The following is a 23,275-nucleotide window of genomic DNA, read 5'->3' on the forward strand; positions in this document are numbered from 1 at the left end:
TGGTACGGCCCGGAGGATACCAAGGGGACGACCGTGAGAGGGTGCCGTTATCCAGAAGCACCTGCCCCGCTGGCCGAGATGGTACGGCCCGGGACGTGCCAAAAGAACAACCGCGAGGGGGCGCCATCACCCAGCAGCACCACACCAGCCTGGGCCGAGGTGCTACAACGCAGAGGGGACCAAGGCCGCGGGGGCCGCCATCGCCCAGCTGCACCACCCTCGCCTGGGCCACGCATTACGGCCCGGAGAGTACCAAGGCCGCGGGGGCCGCCATCGCCCAGCTGCACCACCTCCACCTGGGCTGATGAGGTACGGCCCGAAGGGTGCCAAGGGGATGACCACGGGGGTCGCCATTGCTCAACAGCACTATCCCCACGTGGGCTGATGTGGTACGGCCCAGGGGGGTCCCAAGGGGACGACCACGGCGGGAATCGCCCAGCAGAGCGTCCCCGCTCCCAGCACCCAAGCGGCAGCTGAGAAGCCCAGACCCTCAGGACACTGCGGAACAACTCCCGGGGGATGGGTCACGCGGGACGGCTAGGAGCCGCGGCGGACTTCAGACGCGTCACTTCCGGCGCGTGGCTTCCGGGCCAGTAGCGGCTTCTCTCCGCCTTCGGCCCCGCCCCGTCGCCCGCCGGGACCTGCGGGTTTTCTCCGGGTCCGCCCACCCAGCCCGACCCGCAGCCTTCGGCTCCTTGAGCCGGGGTCACCGGGATGAGGGCGGGTCGCTGTGTGGAGTAGGGGGCGACGAGGCCCTAGATGACCGCTCCGTCCGTTCCGGCGCGCCGGGTCCCCGCCCGGCTGCGGGGCCGGGCCCACGTCCCTGAGGCTGCGGGACCCGCTCGGCATCTACCCGGGGGCTCCTTGGTGGGTGAAGGGCTGAATAAAGTTGGCGGGGCGGGTCACCTCCGGGGGTCGCCCTTTGAGTCCGTGCCGACCCCCCGCTTCCCCTGGCAACTCGGCCAACCCCGGACATTGGCACGCGCGCCTGGGCGTCTGAGGCCGCCCGGGGGTGGGAGGGAACCGTCCCTAGAGCTTTCACGCCGGCTCCGCTCCTGCAGCGTCCACCACGTGGGCCCCAGCCACGCCTTACAGGCGTCCAGGTGGACCTTAGGCCTCCGAGGCCGGCGCCACGTTCCCGCTCCAAATCTGCCCGCGGCGGGCGGGGCACAGATGGGGCGGGAGCTGGGAGTCCTCGGGGCCCGCAGCGCCTGGATACCTGGGGGTACTGTCAGAGGCGGAGGTGGGGACACAGGGTCGGGGCCCTTGTGTTTTAACACCCACCCCCCCACCGATGCGCCCCGAGGTGGGCACGGCCCTGAAGCAGCAGGTGCAGCCGCTCCTGAAAGAACCGGGTGGTGCTGTGTCCACTTCAGGCACAGTCGCCGGCAGCAAATTCATTGCAGTTGGTGTCTTCGCAGGATTAAAAAAAAACTGGAAATTATATAATGACTGACGTCCTGCCAGGCGCCGGTCCTAGCGAACGGTTATTTTGTAAATTGGGTTGGGAAACTCCCAGTCAGGCCCAGAGCTAAGACTTCATTGTAGTTCTCAGCCTACTTTCTGTACGGGGTTTATAGGGCTTGCCGTGCCGCCCCCTCCTCCCTCAGCGCTCACGCTCTGAAGCCTTGAAAAACCTTGCTCACCCGCCGCTGCTGTTTAAAAAAAAAAAAAACAAAACAAAACTATTTAGAAGCAGACTTTGTTTAATGGCTTAAAGTTCTTTGTTTTTCAGTAGAGTGCAATGTTCTTTACCCAAAATCCTTTAACTTGCAAGTAACATTTTAAAGCAGAATGAAATAATACTAAACTGCCTGAAAAGGAACATTAAGAGAGGGAACAGGAAAAGTTTTTACATTAAAGAAATTATTTTTGTCTTAAAATTGAAGTATAGTTGATTTACAGTGTTCGTTGCTGGTGTATGGTAAAGTGATTCAGTTGTACATACATAACATTCTTTGTCATTCTTTTCCATTCCATCATAGGTTATAATAAGATACTGGCTATGGTTCCCTGTTTTATATATAGTAGGTCTTGTTAAAAAATCAATTTTCAATGCAAATAAATTAGAAATTGGAGAGAATGCAAAAAAAAAACCTGAAGGATCTGAGATTCTGCCTCTGAGAGTTGACCACAGTTGTTACCTTGGCCTGTGTTCTTCTGAACCGTTGGTACTTTTTAAACCTGAACACAATGTACAGAGAGCCTGTAACTCTGACTCTGCTCTCATTTTCTCTATGACAAATATATTTTTGTCACAACTGGTAGGGCTACAGCGTCCCATTATGTGACAGAGTTGGTTACAGTTTTTTTAATCTGCCACTTAGCCAGTGTCAGCTTCTCAGTCTTAAAAACAAAGCTTTTGAACATCTTTGTATGTACAAGCCTGGGCCTTTCTTGGATTATTTCTTTAGGATAAAGCCCTAGGGGTGGAATTTCTGAATTAAGAGTATGAAATTTGTAGACTTTCACTGTATTTTATCTAAACTGCCCTGTTGACAATGTGAACCGACCTAGATTTCCTCACCAGGTGTTTGAGAGCATCCTGAGTTGCTTGTTGTAGAACAGAAGACTCTTGACCTCTGACTATGGGCCTCAGAATTCAGGGTTCTGCAAAACTGGATGGGAAAGTTGACAACTTCCTGTCAGTAACTTCCACCCCGAGCTTCCCTTCAGTGGTTAATGTGCCCCAGTGGTCCTGGCCGCCCACGTTTCAGAACCAGGCAGCCTCCCCAGGGTCTAGAGCCCCTGTTGCAGGGTTGGTGGAGGCTGGGAGGGTCTCAGTGCCTGCATGTGATGAAAGCATCATGTGTGTGCTTTTTGCAACGTGATGCTGGTTTGCTTTCAGTGCCCCGTCTGGACCTTGTCCTGCGGAGGCTTTGGACAGGAGCACAGTGGAGTCAACCCTCACCTCATAGGCTGCTGGCTCTGAGCTGAGCGGAAGAGGCTACATTACAGTTCTTGTCATTTGTGCTATAAGCCCAGAGGGCAGTAATTCAGACCTGTGTCACCAGAGGCCTGGAGGTGGGGGACCCCACAAGCCCTGCGCTCAGCCTGGTCCACCCCATCTCCAGGCCGCCCTGGGTGAGGTCAGTTTTCATCGTTACCAGGTTGGGCTGCTGATCTTTGGCTTTTCACAGGATAAAAACTGCCTCTCGTGAAGGTGCCTTGAGTCACAGAGACTGAGAAAGAAGACGGCGGTCAGAGCCAGGGAGGGCAGCTGGGGTCCCAGTGGGCCTGGCTGAGCTGGACCTGCTGGGTTCTAGGTCGCTGCCCCCGGCCTCCATGCGCAATGCCAGTACAGCCACTGAGGGGCTTCACTGCACCTGGGAGCAGGCCTTCTGCACAGGACTGCCGCTCTGGCCAGTGACCAGCGGTAAGTGCTATGTGCCCGCCTGCTATCTGACCAAGAGGACCTGGCTGACCATCACCTGTGGGTGCCACCAGGCGTTTCTCACTCCTCGCGGTGGATAGTTGCCACTCCTGGTGGTGGTGACCAGCAGTCTCTCCCTGGGCACTCCTGCTGGACATCTCTGGGGGACCCTCAAGGATGGAGGTTCTGGTTTGTAGGATGTGCAGGTATGTCCCTCTCAGCGTGGTGCCCAGTCCTCTCCCAGTTCTGGTACCAGCCCCTCACTGTAGCTGTGTTCAGGCCTCTGGATCGGCACCTCACAGCAGCTCTGGGTGTTGTCAGACCTGATGGCTTTTGGCAGTAGGGGTGGCTGGTGTGTCTATCTCCCTGACCATGGATGAGGTCAGCACCTTTGGTCAGCGACCTCCAAGGTAACACCTGTGACCCTGCCTCCTGGTGTTCTCACCTTCTATAGCCCCCTTCCTTGAGGGTGGGCTTTTCATGAGCGCTGTCCAGCAAATGCTAAGGGGCCAAGGTTCCAAGAAGACTTGGCCTCCGTGGGCGCTGGCTCTCAGCCACCAGCCCTGATGCACGCAGCCCTGCGGAGGGTCTTCCCCTCACAGCTGCTGGAGCTGCATGTGTGGGCTTGGAGGTGAGACCCCAGCCCCTTCCGCCATCATGCTGGTCGACCGCCTGGACCACAGAATCTGTGGGGTCACGAGTGCGCTGTCGCTCTGAGCCTCCAGCTGGGTATGTGTTGTCCAGAGGTGCAGAGCTGACGGCTCCTCTCGTGTTCATTGGGCGTGTGGACATCGTCTCCCTCCTGGCGTGTTACCCACGTTTCCTGTTGATTGTAGGTATCCATCCTTTCTCCCTGTCGTGTTGTCATGACCCCTCCAGGTGTCACTTGTCATTTAGCATGTTTAGTGTGCTGATGTTACATCATGATGCACTGTGAAAGCACGGGAGCTCTTCCTTTAGCAACCTCATCTGATTTGTTATATTTGTGGGTCATGCTTTGGGGGATTGGTTTAAGATGCTCTTTTCTGGGCATTCCCTGTGGTCCAGTGTGGGATTTGGCATTTTCACTGCCAGGCCTGCATTCAGTCCCTGGTGAGGGAACTAAGGTGCCACAGGCTGTGCAGCACAGCCCAAAAAAACGGTACTCTTTTCTTACCCCAGGATCAGGAAGATACTCCGTACGATTTCTTCTAAGTGTGAGGTTTCACACAGTTGCATTCCACAGCCCAGCTGCCCAGGTTCAACCCTGGTCAGAAGCTGTGCCTCACACGGTGACAGCATGCCTCCCCAGGATTGTTGGGAAGAGCCATGGAGTCATCATGTGTGCCCTGCTGGGTCAGACCCTGCCTGGTTCCTGGGAAGTGCCCTGTGGATGTTGTGAATTGTTAGCACATGTCTGGAGCTCTGAGGCTGGGATCCAGTCTGTCTTTACTGGCATGGATGACAGTCGTCCTGGTGTCAGGGAGCCGAGGCCACCTTCTCCCGGAAGCCGCAGCCCGCTCTGTCTTGGGTTTGGGTTCTGCCAGTGCACAGACCCTGGGCTCCGCATCCCAGCTTGTTTATGTGTCTCTGCACCAGTGCAGCACGTGGCCTGATGCAAGTGTCCAGGGGGCAGCCCCCCTTCTTCAGGGGAGTCTCCTTCCCTTTTCCCCTTTGCGCCTCCATCATGCTCTTTGTAGTTGCCCAGTAAGACTGAACATCCTGTCACTGCTGAACTGTCACCAGCTTCCAGCCTCTGCTGGTGGGTCTCGCCCAGGGCTGCAGCCAGGGGCCTGGTGGCACATCTAGTCACGTCAGTCATGTCACCCTGTACCTGAAGGAACAGCTTTCCTCATTTGTTGATCCTGGTGGTCATCTGTGTGCTGGCCCTTTGCTGTTATTTACTTTCTCTCAATCCGCCTGGATTTCGCTGGCGGGCACCCCTCATGCTGGCCTCGTGCCATCCAGGAGCCCACCCTCCTCCCGGCCCAGCTGTGGCCCCAGCCCTGAACTCAGCCGTCTCTGCGAGGAGGCTGATTTGGTTCAGCAGAGCAGAGGTTTGGAAACCAGCTCTGCCCCTGCTGCGGAGGCATCCCTGTTCCAGGCCTCCGTGTGGGCAGAGTCGCACGTGGACGTGGAAGCAGGCACACTGTGGCCCCCTCCTTCTGCACAGCCCACTCCCTTGTCTGCCCCTCCTTAAGTGCTCCCACCAGACTTGCCCAGGTCTCGTCTGGAGCCTGCGCTTGACCTCAGCACCCATGCACAGGCTCACCAGTCACTTCCTCCCCTTCGCTCCTCAGTGGGCTGAAGTTGTTCCTCTGAGTTGTGCTTGGTTTAGGTATTTCTGTCTGTATTGCGCATTAGAGATTTTGTTTCTAGAAGTGTTATTGATGTGGGCATTTTGTTTTTTAAGCACGTGGAGCGTGGACCTGGTTCCCAAGGGCATAAGTGTTTTGAAAGTGCTGGCATTGGCGGGATCCAGGGCATGGTTGCTGTGAGGATCTGCACTCTGGCCTGGAGCTCGGTCCTCTGCCGTCCAGCCTCCTCTGCTCGGCTTTCTTTCAAGACCCTCACGCTCTTACCGTCAGAGTTGTGCTCATGGCAGGGAAACTGCAGCGGCACCAGGTTCAGTGTGGTGGATCAGGATGCATGGTGTCTGTCTCATCCCTGGGGATTCCACTTTGGTGGCTCCATGGTGGGGCAACCGCTCGTTTCTCTGGGGAGTAAAGTTGTGATGGGCTCTGGTTGCTGGTTAACGCCCTGCCAGGAGATAGTTGAGGCCACCATGGGGTCGTGGACGTTTCTTCTCTAGCTTTTCCATTTTTTCATCCCACTGATTTGTTCCTGACAGTTTCTTGTCTGTCCGCAGGACTGCGTCCTGCCTTCTGTCCCTCCTTGAATTTGCATCTGTCTCTCCTTGAGTTTCCGGGAGGTAACTCCTCCCCTACCGTCAGGGTGATTGCTGATCTTTGATCTTCACCCAGGAAGGTCCTCAGACTGAGTTGGAATCAGTTCTCCAGGGCACCCGACCCCTCCCTCTGGTGCTGGGCCCCGATTGGGCCGCTTTAGCGCCTACAGACTGTGTTCAGAGGCAGGATCCTGGTCAGTGTGGTCCCTGCTGTCTGCTGCCTGACCCCTCGTGCTCCTTGTGTGCTGCTGGGGGTGCTTGGAGCGCCCACGTCCAGGCCTGCCTGAATCGAGCTCCTAGGAGCCTGGTGCCCTGGGTGAGGTTTCTGTCTCTCCTGCCCTGGTCTTTGTTTCCAGGGGACCCTCTTCTGGTAACTTTTAGAGCAGCACCTCCCACTTTTCGATGGGCACTTGGCCCCCTCCATGTCCTCCTTGGCTTAGGTGCCAGGGCACTGAAGGGTGACCAGAAGTCCAGGGCTGCCCATGGAGGTGCAGCTCCCGCATGGTATTGTCTGGAGGGAATGGGGCACAGGCCAGGAAGAGGAGGGAGGACGGGGTGTTAGTGGAGATCTGACCCCGGCAGTGCCAGAGGGGTCGAAGGGCTTGTGCGTCTTGTGGGGAAGTGGAGCCCACAGGAGGGCCGGGTGCATCCGTCCTGGTCTGGTGTGCGTCGGGACAGCTGTGGTGTCCCCAAGGTCAGTGTGCATGTAGAGGCTTGGGTACCCTGCGAGCCCAAGCGTTGCTGAGCTTGTGGAGTGACTGAGGACACTGTGTGGACACTGGGAGCCAGGGGCAGCTTAGCCAGGAGCCCTGGCCTGGGTGAGAGTCAGAGGTCACGAGTCCACCTGGACTCAGAGGTCCAGAGTCCATCGGAGGTCATGAGTCCATCACAAGCCTGAGCAGAACTGGGCCTGGGGCGGTAAGGGTAGAGGAGCCAGCCCTTTTGGTGGGTGGCACAGCAAGCTGAATACCTGATGCCTCTTCTACATACACCTAGCAGTTAGGTGGAAACATGATGGGTATCCCCCAAACGCCAGCATCTGAGGGACCAGGACGTTGCTGGCCAGCTTGGCTGCTTGGGGGCGGGGGGATGGGCAGGGGGCTGGGACTTCCTGTTTGGTGTCACAGCAGCCAGGCCTCCTGTGCTGGTGGTCGTCACTGGGACACTGTTTATAGCCCAAACTGGGAATTTCCTCGAAGTCCAGTGATTAGGACTCTGCTCTCATTGCTGGGGCTCGAGTTTAATCCCTGGTTGGGGAACTAATATCCCATAAGTTGTGTGGCACAGTGGGGAAAAAAGCCAAAACTTGAAGAACCCACCCACCAGCACACATGAGAGGCTGGGTCTGACTGTGTGTGGTCTTAGGGCTGAGGGAGGCCTCTCTGGAGAAACCAAGAGGTGTGAGTCTGTGGAGGAAACAGTGTGTTTTCCTGGCCGCAAGACAGAGGCAGCCCCCTGCCCGTCTGCAGGCTGGCCCTCAGGTTCAAGAGGAGTCTCCTCCTCCCAGCGTCTGTGCTCAGAAACTGCCCCCTCAGGCTGGAGGCGGCTGACCACTGAAGGATGGGGACTGTACTGTCAGGTCCTGGGTGATGAACTGTTGGACCGTGAAAGATGGTACAAAGGAGGAATGGAAGGTCAAGGGAACAGGCCGGTTTGGTCAGCCCTCCCACCAAGGACAGCTCAAAACTCTGGATGAAACATCAAGGGGTGGGGGAGGGTACTGTGCGCTGGAGAGCCAGCTGGGTGGGAGGGAGCTCAGGGCAGCCCCTTGTGGTCCTGGTGGGTGGAGAGAGATGCAGAGCACTGGAGACAGCTTCTGAGGTGGGGGCAGGGGGCGGTGAAGACACAGGCCTCGCCGAGCTGAGGGAAAGGCCAAGGGAGGAGGGCAGCTGGAGGAGGCCAGATCACCAGGTGCTTTAGAAAAGTTTGGGTGGGACTTCCTGGAGGGTCAGGTGTGTGGGGAGGGAAGGGAGGCTAGGCTGGTGTAGGCTGTGGTCTCAGTGGGGCGCCTGCTCTTGCTCCTTTGGGGCTCCTGGATGCGTGGCCGACTGTGGTCCTGAGTTTGTGCTTTAAGTTACTGTAAGGGGGTGATTGAACCTGGCAGGACCTTGGCCGCTCACAACAACCTCGTCCCGTCCTTTCCGTCAGCTCCAGCCCACGCCCTGCCCGGTGTCACCATGGCTGCCACTTCTGTCCCTGGGTCCCTGACCCGAGCCCTCTGCCACCCCTGAGATGTCGGCATCTGCGAAGCCCCCAGCCCTGGGGGAGCTGGACCCGGGCCCTGGCGAGAAGCCTGGGGGACGGCCGCTCCTGGCCTGGGCCCCCGTGTTCAGCCACCGGAGTGAGAAGATCGCGTTGGGCCAGAGCGATGGCAGCCCCGAGGAGCAGGTGCTCACAGTCACCGTCACAGAGACTACCGTCATCGAGGCAGACTTGGGCGTGTGGGGCGCCCGCGCCCTGACCTACCTCACGCTCTGGTTCTTCTTTAGCTTCTGCACCCTGTTTCTCAACAAGTACATCCTGTCCCTGCTGGAAGGGGAACCCAGCATGCTAGGTACCCGCCTTGGCTGGTGGGGACGGAGCCCCGGGGAACCCCTCTGTTCACTAGGTACCTGCCCGGGCTGGGGGGGGACGGAGCCCTGGGGAACCCCTCTGCTCACGGGTCTTGTCTCCTCCTCCAGGGGCTGTGCAGATGCTCTCAACCACGCTTATTGGCTGTGTTAAAATATTCGTTCCCTGCTGTTTGTATCAGCACAAAACTCGGCTTTCTTACCCACCCAATTTCATCATGACCATGCTGTTCGTGGGCCTGATGAGGTAAGCCCACTGACATTTCAGGTTGGGTGTCTGAATTATTTGTTTTTGTGAAACCTCTTCCCCCAGCTGGCTGGCTATTAGCATCAGGTGATCCTGGGAGTGGGGAGCAGGGTGGGGCAGACCCTCCAGGCTGACTCCTGAGGGAGGGAATGCACTGATTTGTGAGGCTTTTGATTGTCTTAGGTTTGCAACAGTGGTGTTGGGTCTAGTCAGCCTGAAAAATGTGGCGGTGTCCTTTGCTGAGACCGTGAAGAGCTCAGCTCCCATCTTCACTGTGATCCTGTCGCGGACGGTCCTGGGGGAGCACACTGGTGAGCAGCCCCCCACGCCCGGCCTCATCGCGCCTCTGTGTCCCTCCAAGGCTCAGCAGATGGGACTCAATCACAGATCTCTAAGCTGGGCCGGGGCAGGCACTGTCCAGCTGCACACACGTCCCTGACTCTCCTGCCAGCCTGTAGGGGGTGGGGTCCTGTGATGAGCAGACTCATCACATGACTTATGTTTGCCCTGGGGGCAGGAGTGCTGCTCAGAGAGGGAGCTGAGTTGGCTTCAATTAGGAAATGACCAGAAGGTAAAACCAGGCAGCACCCGGCACCCTGGGGAGGAGGTGGTAGGGAGAAGGCACAGCTGGGCACCTCGCAGATCGGGCCCCTGGAGCCAGGCCAGCGTGCAGGTGATGGTAAAGCAGAGTCGGATCAAAGTGTGACCGCAGTTGCTGCAATCCCACACAGCAGGAAACAGCCTGACCGCACTGGTGCCTTCACCCACAGGGGCTTCCAGTGCCTTAGGGACGCCAGGCCACAGCGAAGGCACTGTCTGGCTGGAACAGTTAGGAAATCTTGATAAAATGCAATTTGTTGGGGAGAATGACTGAGGTACCCAGACTTGTGGGGCCAAGGTGTGGAGTTCCCAGAGGGGTGACCCCCGAAGGCACCCCAGCAGAGCCGCCTCATGGGTCCTGGCAACGGGCACAGCCCCAGCAGAGCCCTGAGCCCACCACCGCCCACCGCGCAGGCGTCTGCCTCCTTGGTGGCCTCCCAGCCACAGTCCCACGTGTGGTCCACGCCCAGCAGACAGCTCCTTCCGTGGTGACACTCAAGGCCTCACAGGCCCATGGATTTGCTGTGTGGACAGCACTGTCCTGGGCGGGGTAGTGGTCACAGTCTCAGGAGGTTACCAGATTGTCTGAGGGCTGCACTTCTGCTCTGTTTTGCTAAGCGTGAAAGGCTTGTCCCTTCGTCTGCTTTGAATTTCAAGATAAATGAAATGCCATGTCTGAAATCCAAGTAGAGGCATGGGAGGTGGGGGGACTGGAGGCCCTGTGCCCACTGACAAAGTTTTCTGTTGTCCCGAAAGGACTTTCTACCTTGTTGTCAAGACTGTTGGTTATGAAGGCAGGAGGGCTGGACGCCCTGAGGTGTGGGGCCTCCTTCCTCCCCTAGCCTTCCCTGGAGACCACCCTTCACCCTTTGTTTCACAAGTGAGAGCTTGGCGACTGTGGGGTGGGGTGCAAAAATCGGGGCTTGGAGCTGGCAACTCTGGTGTGGAGCCCTCTGCGCCACGTGCCTGGCCGGGGTAGGTGACACAGGCATGTGCTATTTTTTCCCTCCAGTGAGAAGTAAGCGAGCAGAACACCCCTGGGGGGCAGCTGGGTCCACTGGGGGGCACTGCAGCCCAGCCATGTGCTCTCCCTCTGCAGGGCTACTGGTCAACCTTTCCCTCATCCCGGTCATGGGTGGCCTGGCACTGTGCACAGCCACCGAGATGAGCTTCAACTTCCTGGGGTTCTCAGCCGCCTTGTCCACCAACATCATGGACTGGTGAGTCTGCAGGGTGGGAGCTGGGCACGTGAGGCCCACTGCTGGAGTGCAGGCACCAGGCCCGATGGCTGACAGCTGCACGCAGCCTGCTCTTGCGCGTCGCCATCTCTGAGGGGAGAAGGGAGGCGGCAGCGGCACTTATGTCTAAGCTTGTGTCATTGCTGGTACTTCCAGAGAGACCAGAGGGTCTCCGAGTGGTGCATGAGTAAAGAGAGAAACCACCTTTCATTCCATCTGACACTTGCTGTGTTTCCTTCAGCCTCTTCTCTGCCTCTCTAGTTCCCAGAAACATAGCCCAGCTCAGTCCCAGTTTGCATCTCACCTGTAACTCCAGCACAGGATGGTCTCAGAAGCCTCCTCACTCACCGGCAGATGCTTCAGACCTCCTGGCCGCTGTCCTGCAGGGACTGTCCTTGCACGAGTCCCGCCAGGTTTCCCGCTGGCCTGCAGTGTCAGCCCTAGAGGAGGCGGGCCTGTGAGTGTCTTCCCCCAGCCTCACTTTGGTTCAAGTCCCCTTGGCCAGAGCTGGGGGCAGTGTTGGTGGTCTGGAAGCGGACACTGTCCTGTCTCCTCTCAGCCACCACTGGCCTTCCCAGCCAGTTCTATCCCTGTTTCCCTGGGTCTTCCTGTGCTCATACTGTCTGTCCTGTGGCTGCGGCTGATTTGTGGGAGCTCTGGGTGCCAAGAGGGGCTCTGTGCAGAGCTGGGTAACCCCAGGCATGCCCTCCACCTCTGAGACCTCAGCTTACCCACCTCTGAAAGGGGCAGCTCGGCCTGGCTCATGGATGCCCCACGTGTACCTGTTTCCAGAGGACAAGGCACTTCGAATGAGGTGGTCTCTGAGCTCACATAATCTCTTCTCTTCTTTCTTCTAGTTTGCAGAATGTTTTCTCCAAAAAACTCCTCAGTGGGGACAAATACAGATTCTCGTAAGTGTCACTGCCCCACAGAGACCAGAGCGCGCTGGACCCCAGCCCCAACCCTCGCAGAGAGCCCTGGACCCCAGCCCCAACACTCCCAGACCACCCTGGACCCCAGCCCCAACCCTCCCAGAGCTCCCTGTGCCCTAGCCCTGACCCTTCCATTTCCCTGGTGCCTTTAAAAGAACCTTGTTGAAACTGGGGAGAAAAACCTACCTGTTTCCAGTTGCCCTTGGGCAGGGATGCTGTCACTGTCCTGTAGCAGGGGAGAAGAGGGTAGCAAGGCTGGGGGTAGGGTAGGTAGGCCGGGGTGAGGCTGGAGGGGTTGGGAGGCTCAGACGCCTGCCCTGTCCTGCAGGGCTGCAGAGCTGCAGTTCTACACTAGCACAGCGGCCGTGGCTATGCTCGTCCCAGCCTGGATCTTCTTCATGGTGAGTCCCACCATCACAGTCACCTTCAAGGGGGTGAGCCTGGCACTGTGTGGCTGCCACGCGCTTGAGGGGGCCTGACCGATGCAAACCCAAGCAGGTCCTGTGCCTGTGAGGGCTGGGCTGCAGCCCCAGTTCTGGAAACTTTGGCAGAAGGGTGTTAGGCACACTCTTGTGTTGTTGCCTTTTGGCCACACCTCATGGCCTGCAGGATCTTCGTTCCCCAACCCTGGGCACAGCAGTGGAAGAGCTGAGTCCCAACCACCAGGCCAACTGGTGGCCACTCCAACTGGTGGCCAACTGCAGGGAACTCCTGCAGTTGTTTCTTATTTCTTCTCTTACTTAAAAACATTGTGACCACCATAGAATAAGTCACAGGACAGAAACATGTAAAACAGAGGGTCTCTCCCCAGCCGCTCACACGCCCCCTCCTAGTGGAGCTGCTCCCTCTGTGTGTTTGTATGGCCACAAAGCTGCATACATGTGTCGTGAGTCCCATAGGAGCGCAGGTGTGCGTCTGCGTGGACCTGTCTTCTCAGCACGGTGGCGCTGGGCTGTCCAGTCCAAGCTCTGCCCTGACCCACCAGACGCAGTGGTCTGGCCCTGCCTCTGCCCTGTACACGCAGCACATGACAGGGAGTTCCGTATGTCATGTCTTTCGTGGGTGAGGATGTTTCTCTGGGTTGTGTCCTTGGATTGGAATGGTTGAGAAAAAGAACATGCGTATCTAAACTTACTCTGGTATGATAAATACCTATTAAATTTACCATTCTGGCCGTTTTCTAGTGTACGTCAGGTACGTTGTTCACATCGTTGTGTGACCATCACCCCAGTTTTTTCATCGTCTCAAACTGAAGCTCTGACCCATTAAATGCTAACTCCTCACACCACCCCACCCCACCGGGTGGAGGGGGCAAGACTTACCCTACCCCCCAGAGTTCCAGCTGGGCCTGAGAGTTAAACTGACTTAGATCAACAGGAGGCAAGCACATAGGTTCATTTAATATGAGCTTCATGTGATGCCAGAGCAAATGAAGCCCCAAACAAGTGGCAGAACCTCAGTGCTTCCACGTCAGGGTGAATGAGAAGGTGATTGTGGGCAAATGACTGAGACACTGGGGCGGCTGAAGGGGGACGAGAGGGATGATGACAAGGCCCCTGAATCCCCTCTCCTCCTGGTTGCAGGGAAGGGGCAGCTCCCATGTGGGGTTTGTCTCCTGCTTCTGGGAAGGAAAAGAGAGGTCAGAGCACCCTTCTGGCACCTGCTGTTTTCTCAGTGCTTTGAGCTCAAAAATAATCCTTATGCCGAAGAGACAAACGTTGGGGGAGGGGTTCTGAATTTGGTTACCCTCTCCCCCACCCCCGGTTCCCACCCTCCTACCTTGTGTCTCTGTGACTCTGACTCCTCCAGGGACCTCACAGAAGTGGAATCACATCAGATTTGTCCTCTTGCATCTAGTTCATTTCACTCAACTTCATGTCATAAGGTCCGTCCACGGTGGAGCAGGTGTCAGGACCTCTTCCCTGTTTAAGGCTGAATAGACAGACGTATGGCTGGACCACATTTTGTTTACCCATCTTCCAATGGTGGACATTTGGGTTGCTTCCACTTTTAGGCTGTTATGAGTAATGTTGTTCTGAATGTGAGTGTGTAAGTACTTTTTCAAGACCCTGCTATCTGTTCTTCAGGGTACAGACCACAAGGGGAGTCCTGGCTCACATGGGCAGTTGTGTGTGTAATTTTTTGAAGGTTGACTAGTCTGTTTTCCCACGGCAGTCGCACCATTGTGCATTCCTACCTCCAGTACTCAGGGTCCAACTTCCCTGTCCTCGCCAGTGCTTGTTGTTTTCTGGTTTTTGTTTTTTGATGGCAGCCATCCCAATGAGTGGGAGCAGGTACCTCACTGTAGTTTTTTTTCCCGAGGCTTTTTATTTGTTTGTTTTGGCTGCACTGGGTCTTCATTGCTATGCTTGGGCATCTCACTGTGGTGGCTTCTCTGGTTGCGGAGCACAGGCCCTGGAGTGCTGGCTCATCTGTGGCACACGGGCATGGTCGCGACATCGCATGCGGGATCTTCGTTCCCTGGCTGGGACGGAGCCCGCGTCCCATGCGTTGTAAATTCTAAACCACTGGACCACCAGGGAAGCCCCCTTGGTGTAGTTTTGATTTGTTCTTCCCTGATGGTCAGTGATGTTGGGCATCTTGTCACGTGCTTAGAGGCTGTGTGTGTTTCGTGTGTAAAGTTTTGATCATTGCCGTCCACGTGCTGCCCCAGAGTCCTCTGCAGTGTCATTCCCTTTACCCAGACCCTGGGGCACAGATGCCACCAGAGTTCCCCCAGGGGCCACACAGCAGCCATCCCTCTGGCTCTGGTGCAGGACCTGCCGGTGATCGGGAGGAGTGGGAGGAGCTTCCGCTACAGCCAGGACGTGGTGCTGCTGCTGTTGGCAGATGGCGTGCTGTTCCACCTGCAGAGCGTCACGGCCTACGCCCTCATGGGGAGGATCTCCCCTGTGACCTTCAGGTAAGGACAGGAGATGAGGTGCATCTGGGTCACGTGTAGAGGGGAACGCTTGCCACTTGATGTTTTTATCAGAGGGCTCTGTGATTGTGGGTCACAGTGTAGTGATTGCTGTGCCCAGTGGTCATAATTACTTGGCCATTCTGTATTGGTGCCATTTGAAACATGAATAGGAAAGCCTGTGAAATAGATTTTTAGGGGGATTCCCCACTGGGAATCTGTGCACAGAAGAGAGTTCCTTTCAGTGTTGTGAGGTACTTCTCCCCAGAACAGCACTGTCCGGGGAATCTCCTGGGATGATAGAGGGTGGGAGCCCCTGGCCATGTGTGGATCCTGAGCACCTAGAACTGGCAGAGTGCTGAGGAGTCGAAGTCTGTTTTTCTGACTTTAATCAGCTCGCACTCAGCAGCCCCACTGACTCCCTGCTGGGAACTCAGCACCAAGCTCGGGTTTCATGAGCTTCTTCCCTAACTGGACAGCCTTAGTGCTGATTTGACACCAGAGGGGTTTTGGTAACAGAAAGGAAGGAGCCCAGGTCACCAGCAAGCCTGAAAACCCACCCAGTGATTGTCCTTGGATTTGGCTGTCATATTGTTGTGGAAACTTTTTAGCAGCCCTTTGTCCTTTAACTTCAGAACAGTCACGGGAGAGCAGGATTGTCCGCAGATCTGAGGGCCTCAGGGGCCTCGCGCTGCTCTCAGACCTGGCAGCCTCTTCCCACATCCTGGGAGAGGGGCCTGCAGGGCTGTCAGGGCCGCCTGGGTGCCACGTCCCCTGACTCAAGTGGTCAGTATGTTTTATGAGTCTGTTTCCTGTATGACAACAGGAATTATTTCCAAATATCCCTGAAACTTTCTTTTCAGGGGTTGTTAGTGACGGTCCATATAAAGACAGGAAACTGGTTCTTTTTAAGGGAAATAGCTTATGGCAGAAAAATACAAAAGTTAACTTTAAATTATCCATAATGGCAGCCCAGGAGACAAACCCTTGTGGTCATTGCATCCTCACGAGGTCCCAGCAGTGAGCAAGCAGCATGGTGTCATTTCCAGACAGCTTTCCTAAGGGAGCACTTCCCACTCTGTGGAGAGTAGGCCGCAGTGTTGGGGGTGAAAGCTGTAATGCCTACAGTTCACTTAGAAATATTTCCATCAAAGAAAGGACAAAGTAAGGCACAAGACTGAGCCTGAAGATGCCACCCAGCTCTGTTGTCCCTCTTCTCTGTGATCTCTGTTCTAGTAGGTAGGACCCCAACACAAAGGGGGGTTAGCGGAGGTGCCTATGGCCCCCGCTGACCTCCCTGCTCTCCTGCAGCGTCGCCAGCACTGTAAAGCATGCCCTGTCCATCTGGCTCAGCGTCATCGTTTTCGGTAACAAAGTCACCAGCCTGTCAGCTGTGGGTACCGTGCTGGTCACAGCTGGCGTCCTGCTCTACAATAAGGCCAAGCAACAGCAGCGCGAGGCCATGCAGAGCCTGGCCTCGGCCACCACCCAGCCCCCGGATGGCAGCTCTGAGCTGCTGCTCCCCCAGGACCCCCGGCCACACCACTGAATCCCAAAGCCATGGGGGCACCACACCACCCCCTCTTCGCTGACGGGGGAACCCCTTTGCCTCTCTCTCCCTGTGGACAGCGGGTGTGGGACCACCTGGCTCTACAGGTCACAGTCATTGTGGGAGGCAAGGTGGGCAGCCTTTTCCGCTTTTTTCTGGGGCTGTCAGTCAGAACTGGCAGGAACTTGAATTGGGTTGGAGAACACAGCTGCCACTGAGCCATGGCTGAGCCCCCTGACAACCTCCTCCTGGCAGCCTCTGCGCACCCCAGCATCTGGGCCAGGCCCCAACTCCTCTGTGAGTGATGACCACTTGGGAAGCTGGAGCTGTGTCCAGGTTCCAGCGGGCACCCCCTCACTTGGAGCCAGTGTGGGGTACCGGCTCCTTCATGCCAGCCATCAGCAGCTGCTGGAGTCCACCCTGCTCCTTGGCCATTGGGGATCTGCTGGGCTTGGCCAAGCTGAGGCCCCCAGGGCCAGGGCGTGGAGGCCACTGCAGTGGGCATAGTGGCATGGGACAGATGGGGTGAGAACCTGGGGTTCCCTGCTCCTGAGGACAGGATGTCTATCTCCTCTACCCAAGGCAGAGCTGTCGCATCAGTACCACTTAGGGAAGGTGGGCTGCCCCTCCCCACATCTGCTATGCTGAGCCTCCCACCTCCAGAGTGTCCTGTCCCTTGTGGGCAGCCAGGTTGCGCCCCCCCCACCTCAACACCCAGACCCAGATGTGGTTTCCGGCCTGAAAGCTACAGGTAGATGACCACAAGGCAAGGCGGGGCTGTGTCCCTTCTGTTCCCATACTCGTAGGTTAGAGGCAGGCTCTTCTAAAGGGGCTCCAGGAGCCCGTTTCCACCCAGCCAGTCTCGAGCCTCCTGGTCTCACTGACAAGGGTGTTATGATTTCCCCCTTGTGAATGATGAACAGGACGAATGTGGAGTGTTTACACTTTTGTCATGCTGCATTTTAAATGACAGTGTAAGTTTTAAAAGGAAACACAGGTACAGATGGCTTCTGGAATGCATGGACTGTGCTGGGTAAACCAGAGTCAGACCCACGGCCCAGCCCGGCCCTCCTGCCCCAGGGCAGACAGCCAGCCAGCCAGGTGTTTAAGGCTCCACCTCTCTCTTTACTCCTCGCCCCACATCCTGTTGGAACTTCTGGTCAGGGTGGAGCCCCCCTCCCACCTACCAGACTGGAGCTCTGGGATTTGTCAGGCACAGCCCAACTCAGGGGCCGCGGGCTGGCCACCTGCCCGTCTCTAGCCGGCCTGTGGGATGGAGCGACCCGAGGGCACAAGTGGCCCACGAGTCTCGGGAACAGTCCCTGCTGTCCAGGCCCTGGCGCCTTAATTGCTTCTCTGGTTTTCTGGTTGGCTTCTCAACTGGAAAATATAAACCAGCCCTTCCTGGAGAGCAAGTCTCTTAGAAACAAAGAGCAATAAGTGCATCTCATTAAGTTCTGCCGACTTTGAAAGTCTGTCGTGATGAGGGATTAAAAATGGGGCCTTTTAACTACAAACAACCTTTTATGAAGCTGACCTCCTTGCTCAGAGGTCAGCAGGTCACACGCAGCTTCCCTGTACAGGGTAGCAGGTGTCTTTCCCAGGTTTCCCCCCTTTCCTCTTTTTCTGCTTACCCTTAAACAAAGCTAAAGAGGATGCTGGGGCAGTGGCTGGGGCAGCGCATTGCTCTGTGAGGACCAGAGGGAAAGCACCACTTCTGGGGGGCTCTTGCCTCTGCCCTCAGACTGGGGCCACAACACCTGCAGCTGCCGGCGAGACATGAAGAAGGGGAGCATGTGTGTCGCCAGCTGCAGACTGTCATCTGAGAGTGAGCAGGTGCCAGCTGCTTGTGTCTGAGTGTTGTTAGGGGCCTCTTTTGATTTTCCAGATTTGGGGACCAGAAAAGATTTTCCTAAATTATTAGTAAATGAGGCAGTTTCTAGCAAAGCTGCTTTTGGGGCATCCCCTCATCCCCAGCAGGGAGTCCGGGGCCTGGCACCCACAGGACACATGCTGTGGCTGTATTCCGTCCATTGACTGCCCAAAGTCGTCCACATGGTGGGCGTTTCTGGGAGGAGAGTCAAACCCCACAGCCTGCGTGGGCGTTTGCTTAATAACTGTACAGACATGTTTTTTAATTAACTTTGTCTAGTAGTTTTCTAGTATGTTCCTTTCACTGCACCGTCGCAGGCCAGCTTGTACCAACGCCAACACTAGGTCCATTTCCTCTGGGTCCATGGTCGTTGTCCGTGTCTTTGTAATCAAACTCATGAACCAGGCTTCCAACTCTGGTCATCTGCTTGCTTACGTCAATACTTAGAGATCTCTGGCTTTCAAGGAAATTTCCACTGTTGAGTGGCATGAAAGGCTTTTTTAAAAAAAAAAATTCTGATAGTCATAACTTCCTGCATATTAGCATTAAAATCATCTGCCTTGGAAAGCTGAGAATACTCTTGCATAATCCAAAATGTGTCTTTAATTTGTAAGTTACACAATAAAAATGTGCTGCACGAAGAGTAAGCCACGTGGAACCGCGCTAGCCGCAGGCCCTTGAAATGCTTGCCCCAAACCGAGGGACTTTGCCTCCCGTGTGGCACTGACTGTCCTGTGGATGGTCATATATAGACAGGTCAGCAGAGACCACAAAAAATGCAACACGACTTTCTACATCTGTCCAGGGGATGTGCTTCCTGAGGCCTGGAAGTATTTTCACTATTTACCTAGGTTGGAAAAATTAAACAAGGATGCTATTACAGGTAGAGACCCTCTTCTGTTTGCCTGTGACCAATGTTGTAGTAAGGGCTCTGTTCTTTTCCAGAATATGTTCTTGCCCTGGTTGGGACCTTTTCATTTTCCTAGCTTATAATAAGAACGCTCCTGCTTCCCTGATGAGTCGGCCTGTTTCTCTCTCCTGAAGAGCAAAGAGCAGCCAGGTGGTTGTGCTGACCATCACTTGGCTTGCTCACCCTGATGCTCTGGCTATAAAACCTTCCAGTTTTCTCTCTCTGTAGTATTTCCTCCTCTTCTCTGGAGGGCTTGGATGCTGCCATTGCATCCTTGCCTAGATGTCCAGACTGACTTGGAAACTGTTCTAATTGGCAAAGTCTTTTTTTCTTGCTTTTAACTTGAGGGAAACTGGCATTCAGTTGATGTGCTATTTCTAGACTGTAGATGTGTGAGTTGAGTCTGAACCCACCCAGGGAGTATTGTGAACCCACCATTGCAGAGGGTCACAGTGAGGGTGACTTTCCCATACTGAAAAACTTGAAAATTATATGAATAAATTGTCTATATCAGAACCAAATTATACTTGCTTTACACCAAAAAAAAAAAAAACAACTGTGGAGAACTAAAAGTACATTACTCAAAATTTTAGTGTTTATTTCACCTATTCCAGTATTTATGCAATTAGATCAATTTTTCCTAGAAAAATGGTGGTTACATAATCTAGTGAGTCACTGTGTATTCTGCTATGGTAATACATCAATGCTGTATAATTAATCCTGTGGATGCCTACTGGTTACTCTGTCCAAATTAAGCTACCATGGTAGCAACTATCTAGGACTCTTGGTCTGCAAAAGTAAAATAAATGTTCAGTGTGTACTTTGCTTTCTCCTTTGTGTAAGACTCAAGTGTTTGGGCTACTGAAATGAACATGGGTGGGTTCTTACTGCCTTCATCTGTTTTTTGAAGGTTTTTCCTGTTACCAAAAACTAAGGAAGCAAAACAAGAGCTTGGGCACAGAAAAAACATTTCTTTCCAGAAGAGAAAGAATTTCACTTCCACACACCCTCTTTGGGCCCTAATTTCTTGTCAGATTTTTCTACATTTTCCACTTCTGGCCAGGTAGTAAACTGGAGGTGACGTTAAGTGGTAAAGAATTCGCTTCCCAAAGTAGGAGATTCAAGAGAGGAAGGTTCAATCACTGGGTTGGGAAGATCCCCAGAAGGAGGAAATGGCAACTCACTCCAGTATTCTTGCCTGGAAAACTCCATGAACAGAGGAGCCCGGTGAGCTACAGTCCATGGGGTCGCACAGAGTCGGACACGACTGAGTGCACACACTGCAAGTGAATGATACTTGTTTACCGTTCTCTTCCTGAGAGTCACGATGTCGCATTACCATTTTTCTGTGACCACAAAAGTTCGAAGAATAATTTGCTTGAACTTCAGCAGGTTTGAGGCCGAACCTCAGGATTCAATGTGTTTAAAAACCTTCGCAGGCGAGCCTGAGTAAGCACTAACAGTCATCCCTGGTCTTCGCACAGCTGAAAATCCTGCGGTAACCGCTCTTCCCGCCCCGCTCCGTAAGCAAGATTCGTCTCCTTTTAGGAAGATTCAGGGTCTTGCCCCGGGGTCACGGGAGCGGGGAGAGAAGACACAGTCACGACCACCCAACCAGGCTGGTCCAGACACTTGCCGGCTCCGAGCCTCCGCCCCTAGAGTTGTCACCAGCCTGCGCCAAGGCCGGAAGTGACGCGCAGCGCGCTCCCGGCACTCTTCAGGGCGGGAGTCGGCGGCGGGGACGCGTCTTAGCTAGTCATCAGCCCGGCGCCGACGCAGGAAGTGACGACATTACTGTCGCGCGCCGGGCGCTGTTTTTTCTCAGGCTCCGGGACCGGCGGCGGCGGCGGCGCAGGGGTAAGTGGAGGCGGGGCGGGCCGGGCAGGGGCCACGGCGCGACCAGCTCACTCGATCTCTCCGGTCCCGGCGGGCCTCGGGCGCGTGGACCGGGCTGGGCTACACTCCTCGCCTCCCCGGCCCATCTCGCTCTGCGCGGAACTCGGAGTCGCGGAGGCGGCGGGCCCAGGCGTTCCCCGAGCTAACTCCAGCCCGGCCGAACCCCGGGTTAGCACGACTGAAACTCCAAAACCGGGCCCCGCTGCCTGGTTTGCGAGCGCGCCCTTCGAGTCCTTCACTCCAGACCTCCCCTAATCTTGTGATGGGGCTGCCGCCGTCAAATGGGCCAGTGGCCCACGCGGCCCAAGTGGTCTTTCAAATAAATTCTCCTGACGGCGAGAACAGTTCTCGGTGAGTGCCAGGTACCTAACTACGAGCTTTACCTGGGACATCTCACTTAATCTTCTGTGATACCGTCACACAGGTGGTTTTCTTACCGTTTACAGAATGAGGTGAAGTAACTTTCCCTAGACCGTACAGGAATGACAGAAAAGAGGTTGGAATACAAGCAGTCGCTTTCCGCGACCCATCACTCTTTTTTTGAAACCTTTCCCCCCGCCCCTTATTTTCCATTGTTAAAAATCAGAGTATAGTTGATTTACAATGTTGTAAATGTTAATATTTCTACTGTACAGCAAAGTGATTCATTTATATATATATATACACACACACGCATGTTTTTAATATTCTTTTCCATTATGATTTATCACAAGAAATTGAAAATAGTTCCCTGTGTTGTACAGTTGGATTTGGCTGTTTATCCATCGTATATATACTAGTTTGCATCTGCTCATCCCAAAGTCCCACTCCATCTCATTTCCATCCTTCCCCCTTGGTAATCCCCAGTCTTTTGTATATGTCTGTGAATCTGATTCTGTTTCATAGATAAATTCACTTGTGTCATATGTTCGAGTCCACATACAAATGATATCATAAAGTATTTGTCTTTCTGACTTCACTTAGTATGATAATCTCTAGGTCATCTATGTTGCTGCAAATGGCATTTCATATCTTTTTTTATGGCTAAGTGGTATTCCTGTGTGTGTGTGGCATGTATAGGTATATATACCACATCTTTATCCGGTCATCTGTCAGTACACATTTAGATTGTTTCCATGTCTTGGCTGTTGTGAATAGTGCTGCTATGAACATAGAAGGCACATGTATAACTTTCTTAATTATAGTTTTGTCTGGATATATGTTCAGGAGTGGGATTGCTGGGTCATAGGGTAGCTCTGTTTTTAGTTTTCTGAGGAGCTTCCATACTGTTCTCCATAGTGGCTGCAGAAATTTACATTCCCACCAACAGTGTAGGAGGGTTCCCTTTTCTCCACACCCTCTTCAGCATTTATTTGTTGTCGTTCAATCACTCAGTCATGTCTGACTCTTTGCGACCCTATGGACAGACATGCCAGACTTCCATGTCCTTCACGATCTCCCGGAGCTTGCTGAAACTCATGTCCATTGAGTTGGTGATGCCATCCAACCATCTCATCCCCTGTCATCCCCTTCTCCTCCTACCTTCAATCTTGCCTAGCATCAGTCTTTTCCAATGAGTCGACTCTTTGCCATTAACAATTTTCAAAATAAATGAACCAATAATGATGGCCATCCTGACCAGTGTGAGGTGATACCTCATTATATTTTTGATTTACATTTCTCTGATAATTAATGATGTTGAGCATCTCTGCATGTGCGTATTATTCATTTGTATTTCTTCTTTGGAGAAATGTCTATTCAAGTCTTCAGTCCATTTTTCGATTGAGTTTTCTGGTTTTTCTTATTGAGTTGTGTGAGGTGTGTGTATATTTTGGAAATTAAACCCTTGTCAGTCACATTGTTTTCAGATATTTTCTCCCAGCCCATAGGTTGTCTTTTTGTTTTGTTCATCATTTCTCTGCTGTGTAAAAGCTTGTAAGTTTGATTAGGTCCCATTTGTTTAGTTGTTGCCTAGGAGACTTACTAAGGAAACATTAGTACGATTTGTGTCAGATATTGTTTTGCCTATGACGTCTTCCAGGAGTTTTAGAGTGTCATGTTTAAGTTTTATGTTTAAGTCTTTAAGCCATTTTGAGTTTATTCTTGTGTATGGTATGAGGATGTGTTTGAATTTCATTGATTTATATTCAGCTGTCTAACTTTCCCAGCACCACTTGCTGAAGAGATTTTTTTATCCATGATATATTCTTGCCTCCTTTGTCGAAGATTAATTGACCATAGGTGTGTGGGTTTATTTCTGGCATAGCTCATCCCTCTTAACAAAGATTTCTACTGAAGCGC

General features: G+C 54.2%; 1 protein-coding gene across 13 annotated transcripts in view; it reads left to right on the top strand.

The window, feature by feature from the left end:
* Positions 1-169: 169 nt before the first annotated feature.
* The window catches only part of LOC109570288 (cyclin-dependent kinase 11B), a 40,545-nt gene continuing 17,439 nt past the window's right edge, over positions 170-23,275 (top strand). For 4 of the 13 annotated variants that reach the window (XM_019976105.2, XM_019976113.2, XM_019976112.2 and 1 more), the window contains exons 1-9: positions 598-867; positions 3,141-3,376; positions 8,409-8,814; positions 8,942-9,077; positions 9,261-9,388; positions 10,777-10,897; positions 11,773-11,826; positions 12,176-12,248; positions 14,625-14,770. In XM_019976105.2, coding sequence (XP_019831664.1) covers positions 8,493-8,814; positions 8,942-9,077; positions 9,261-9,388; positions 10,777-10,897; positions 11,773-11,826; positions 12,176-12,248; positions 14,625-14,770 — 980 coding nt within the window. In that variant the 5' untranslated portion in view covers positions 598-867; positions 3,141-3,376; positions 8,409-8,492. Of the gene's footprint in view, positions 310-597; positions 868-903; positions 3,377-3,405; positions 3,580-6,021; positions 6,577-8,151; positions 8,172-8,408; positions 8,815-8,941; positions 9,078-9,260; positions 9,389-10,776; positions 10,898-11,772; positions 11,827-12,175; positions 12,249-14,624; positions 14,771-16,078; positions 19,920-23,275 lie in introns of those variants that run through there. The other 9 variants (XM_019976117.2, XM_019976106.2, XM_019976109.2 and 6 more) reach the window with 9 other exon arrangements.

Source organism: Bos indicus, chromosome 16 (assembly GCF_029378745.1).
Source record: "Bos indicus isolate NIAB-ARS_2022 breed Sahiwal x Tharparkar chromosome 16, NIAB-ARS_B.indTharparkar_mat_pri_1.0, whole genome shotgun sequence".
NCBI classification, from domain to species: domain Eukaryota; kingdom Metazoa; phylum Chordata; class Mammalia; order Artiodactyla; family Bovidae; genus Bos; species Bos indicus.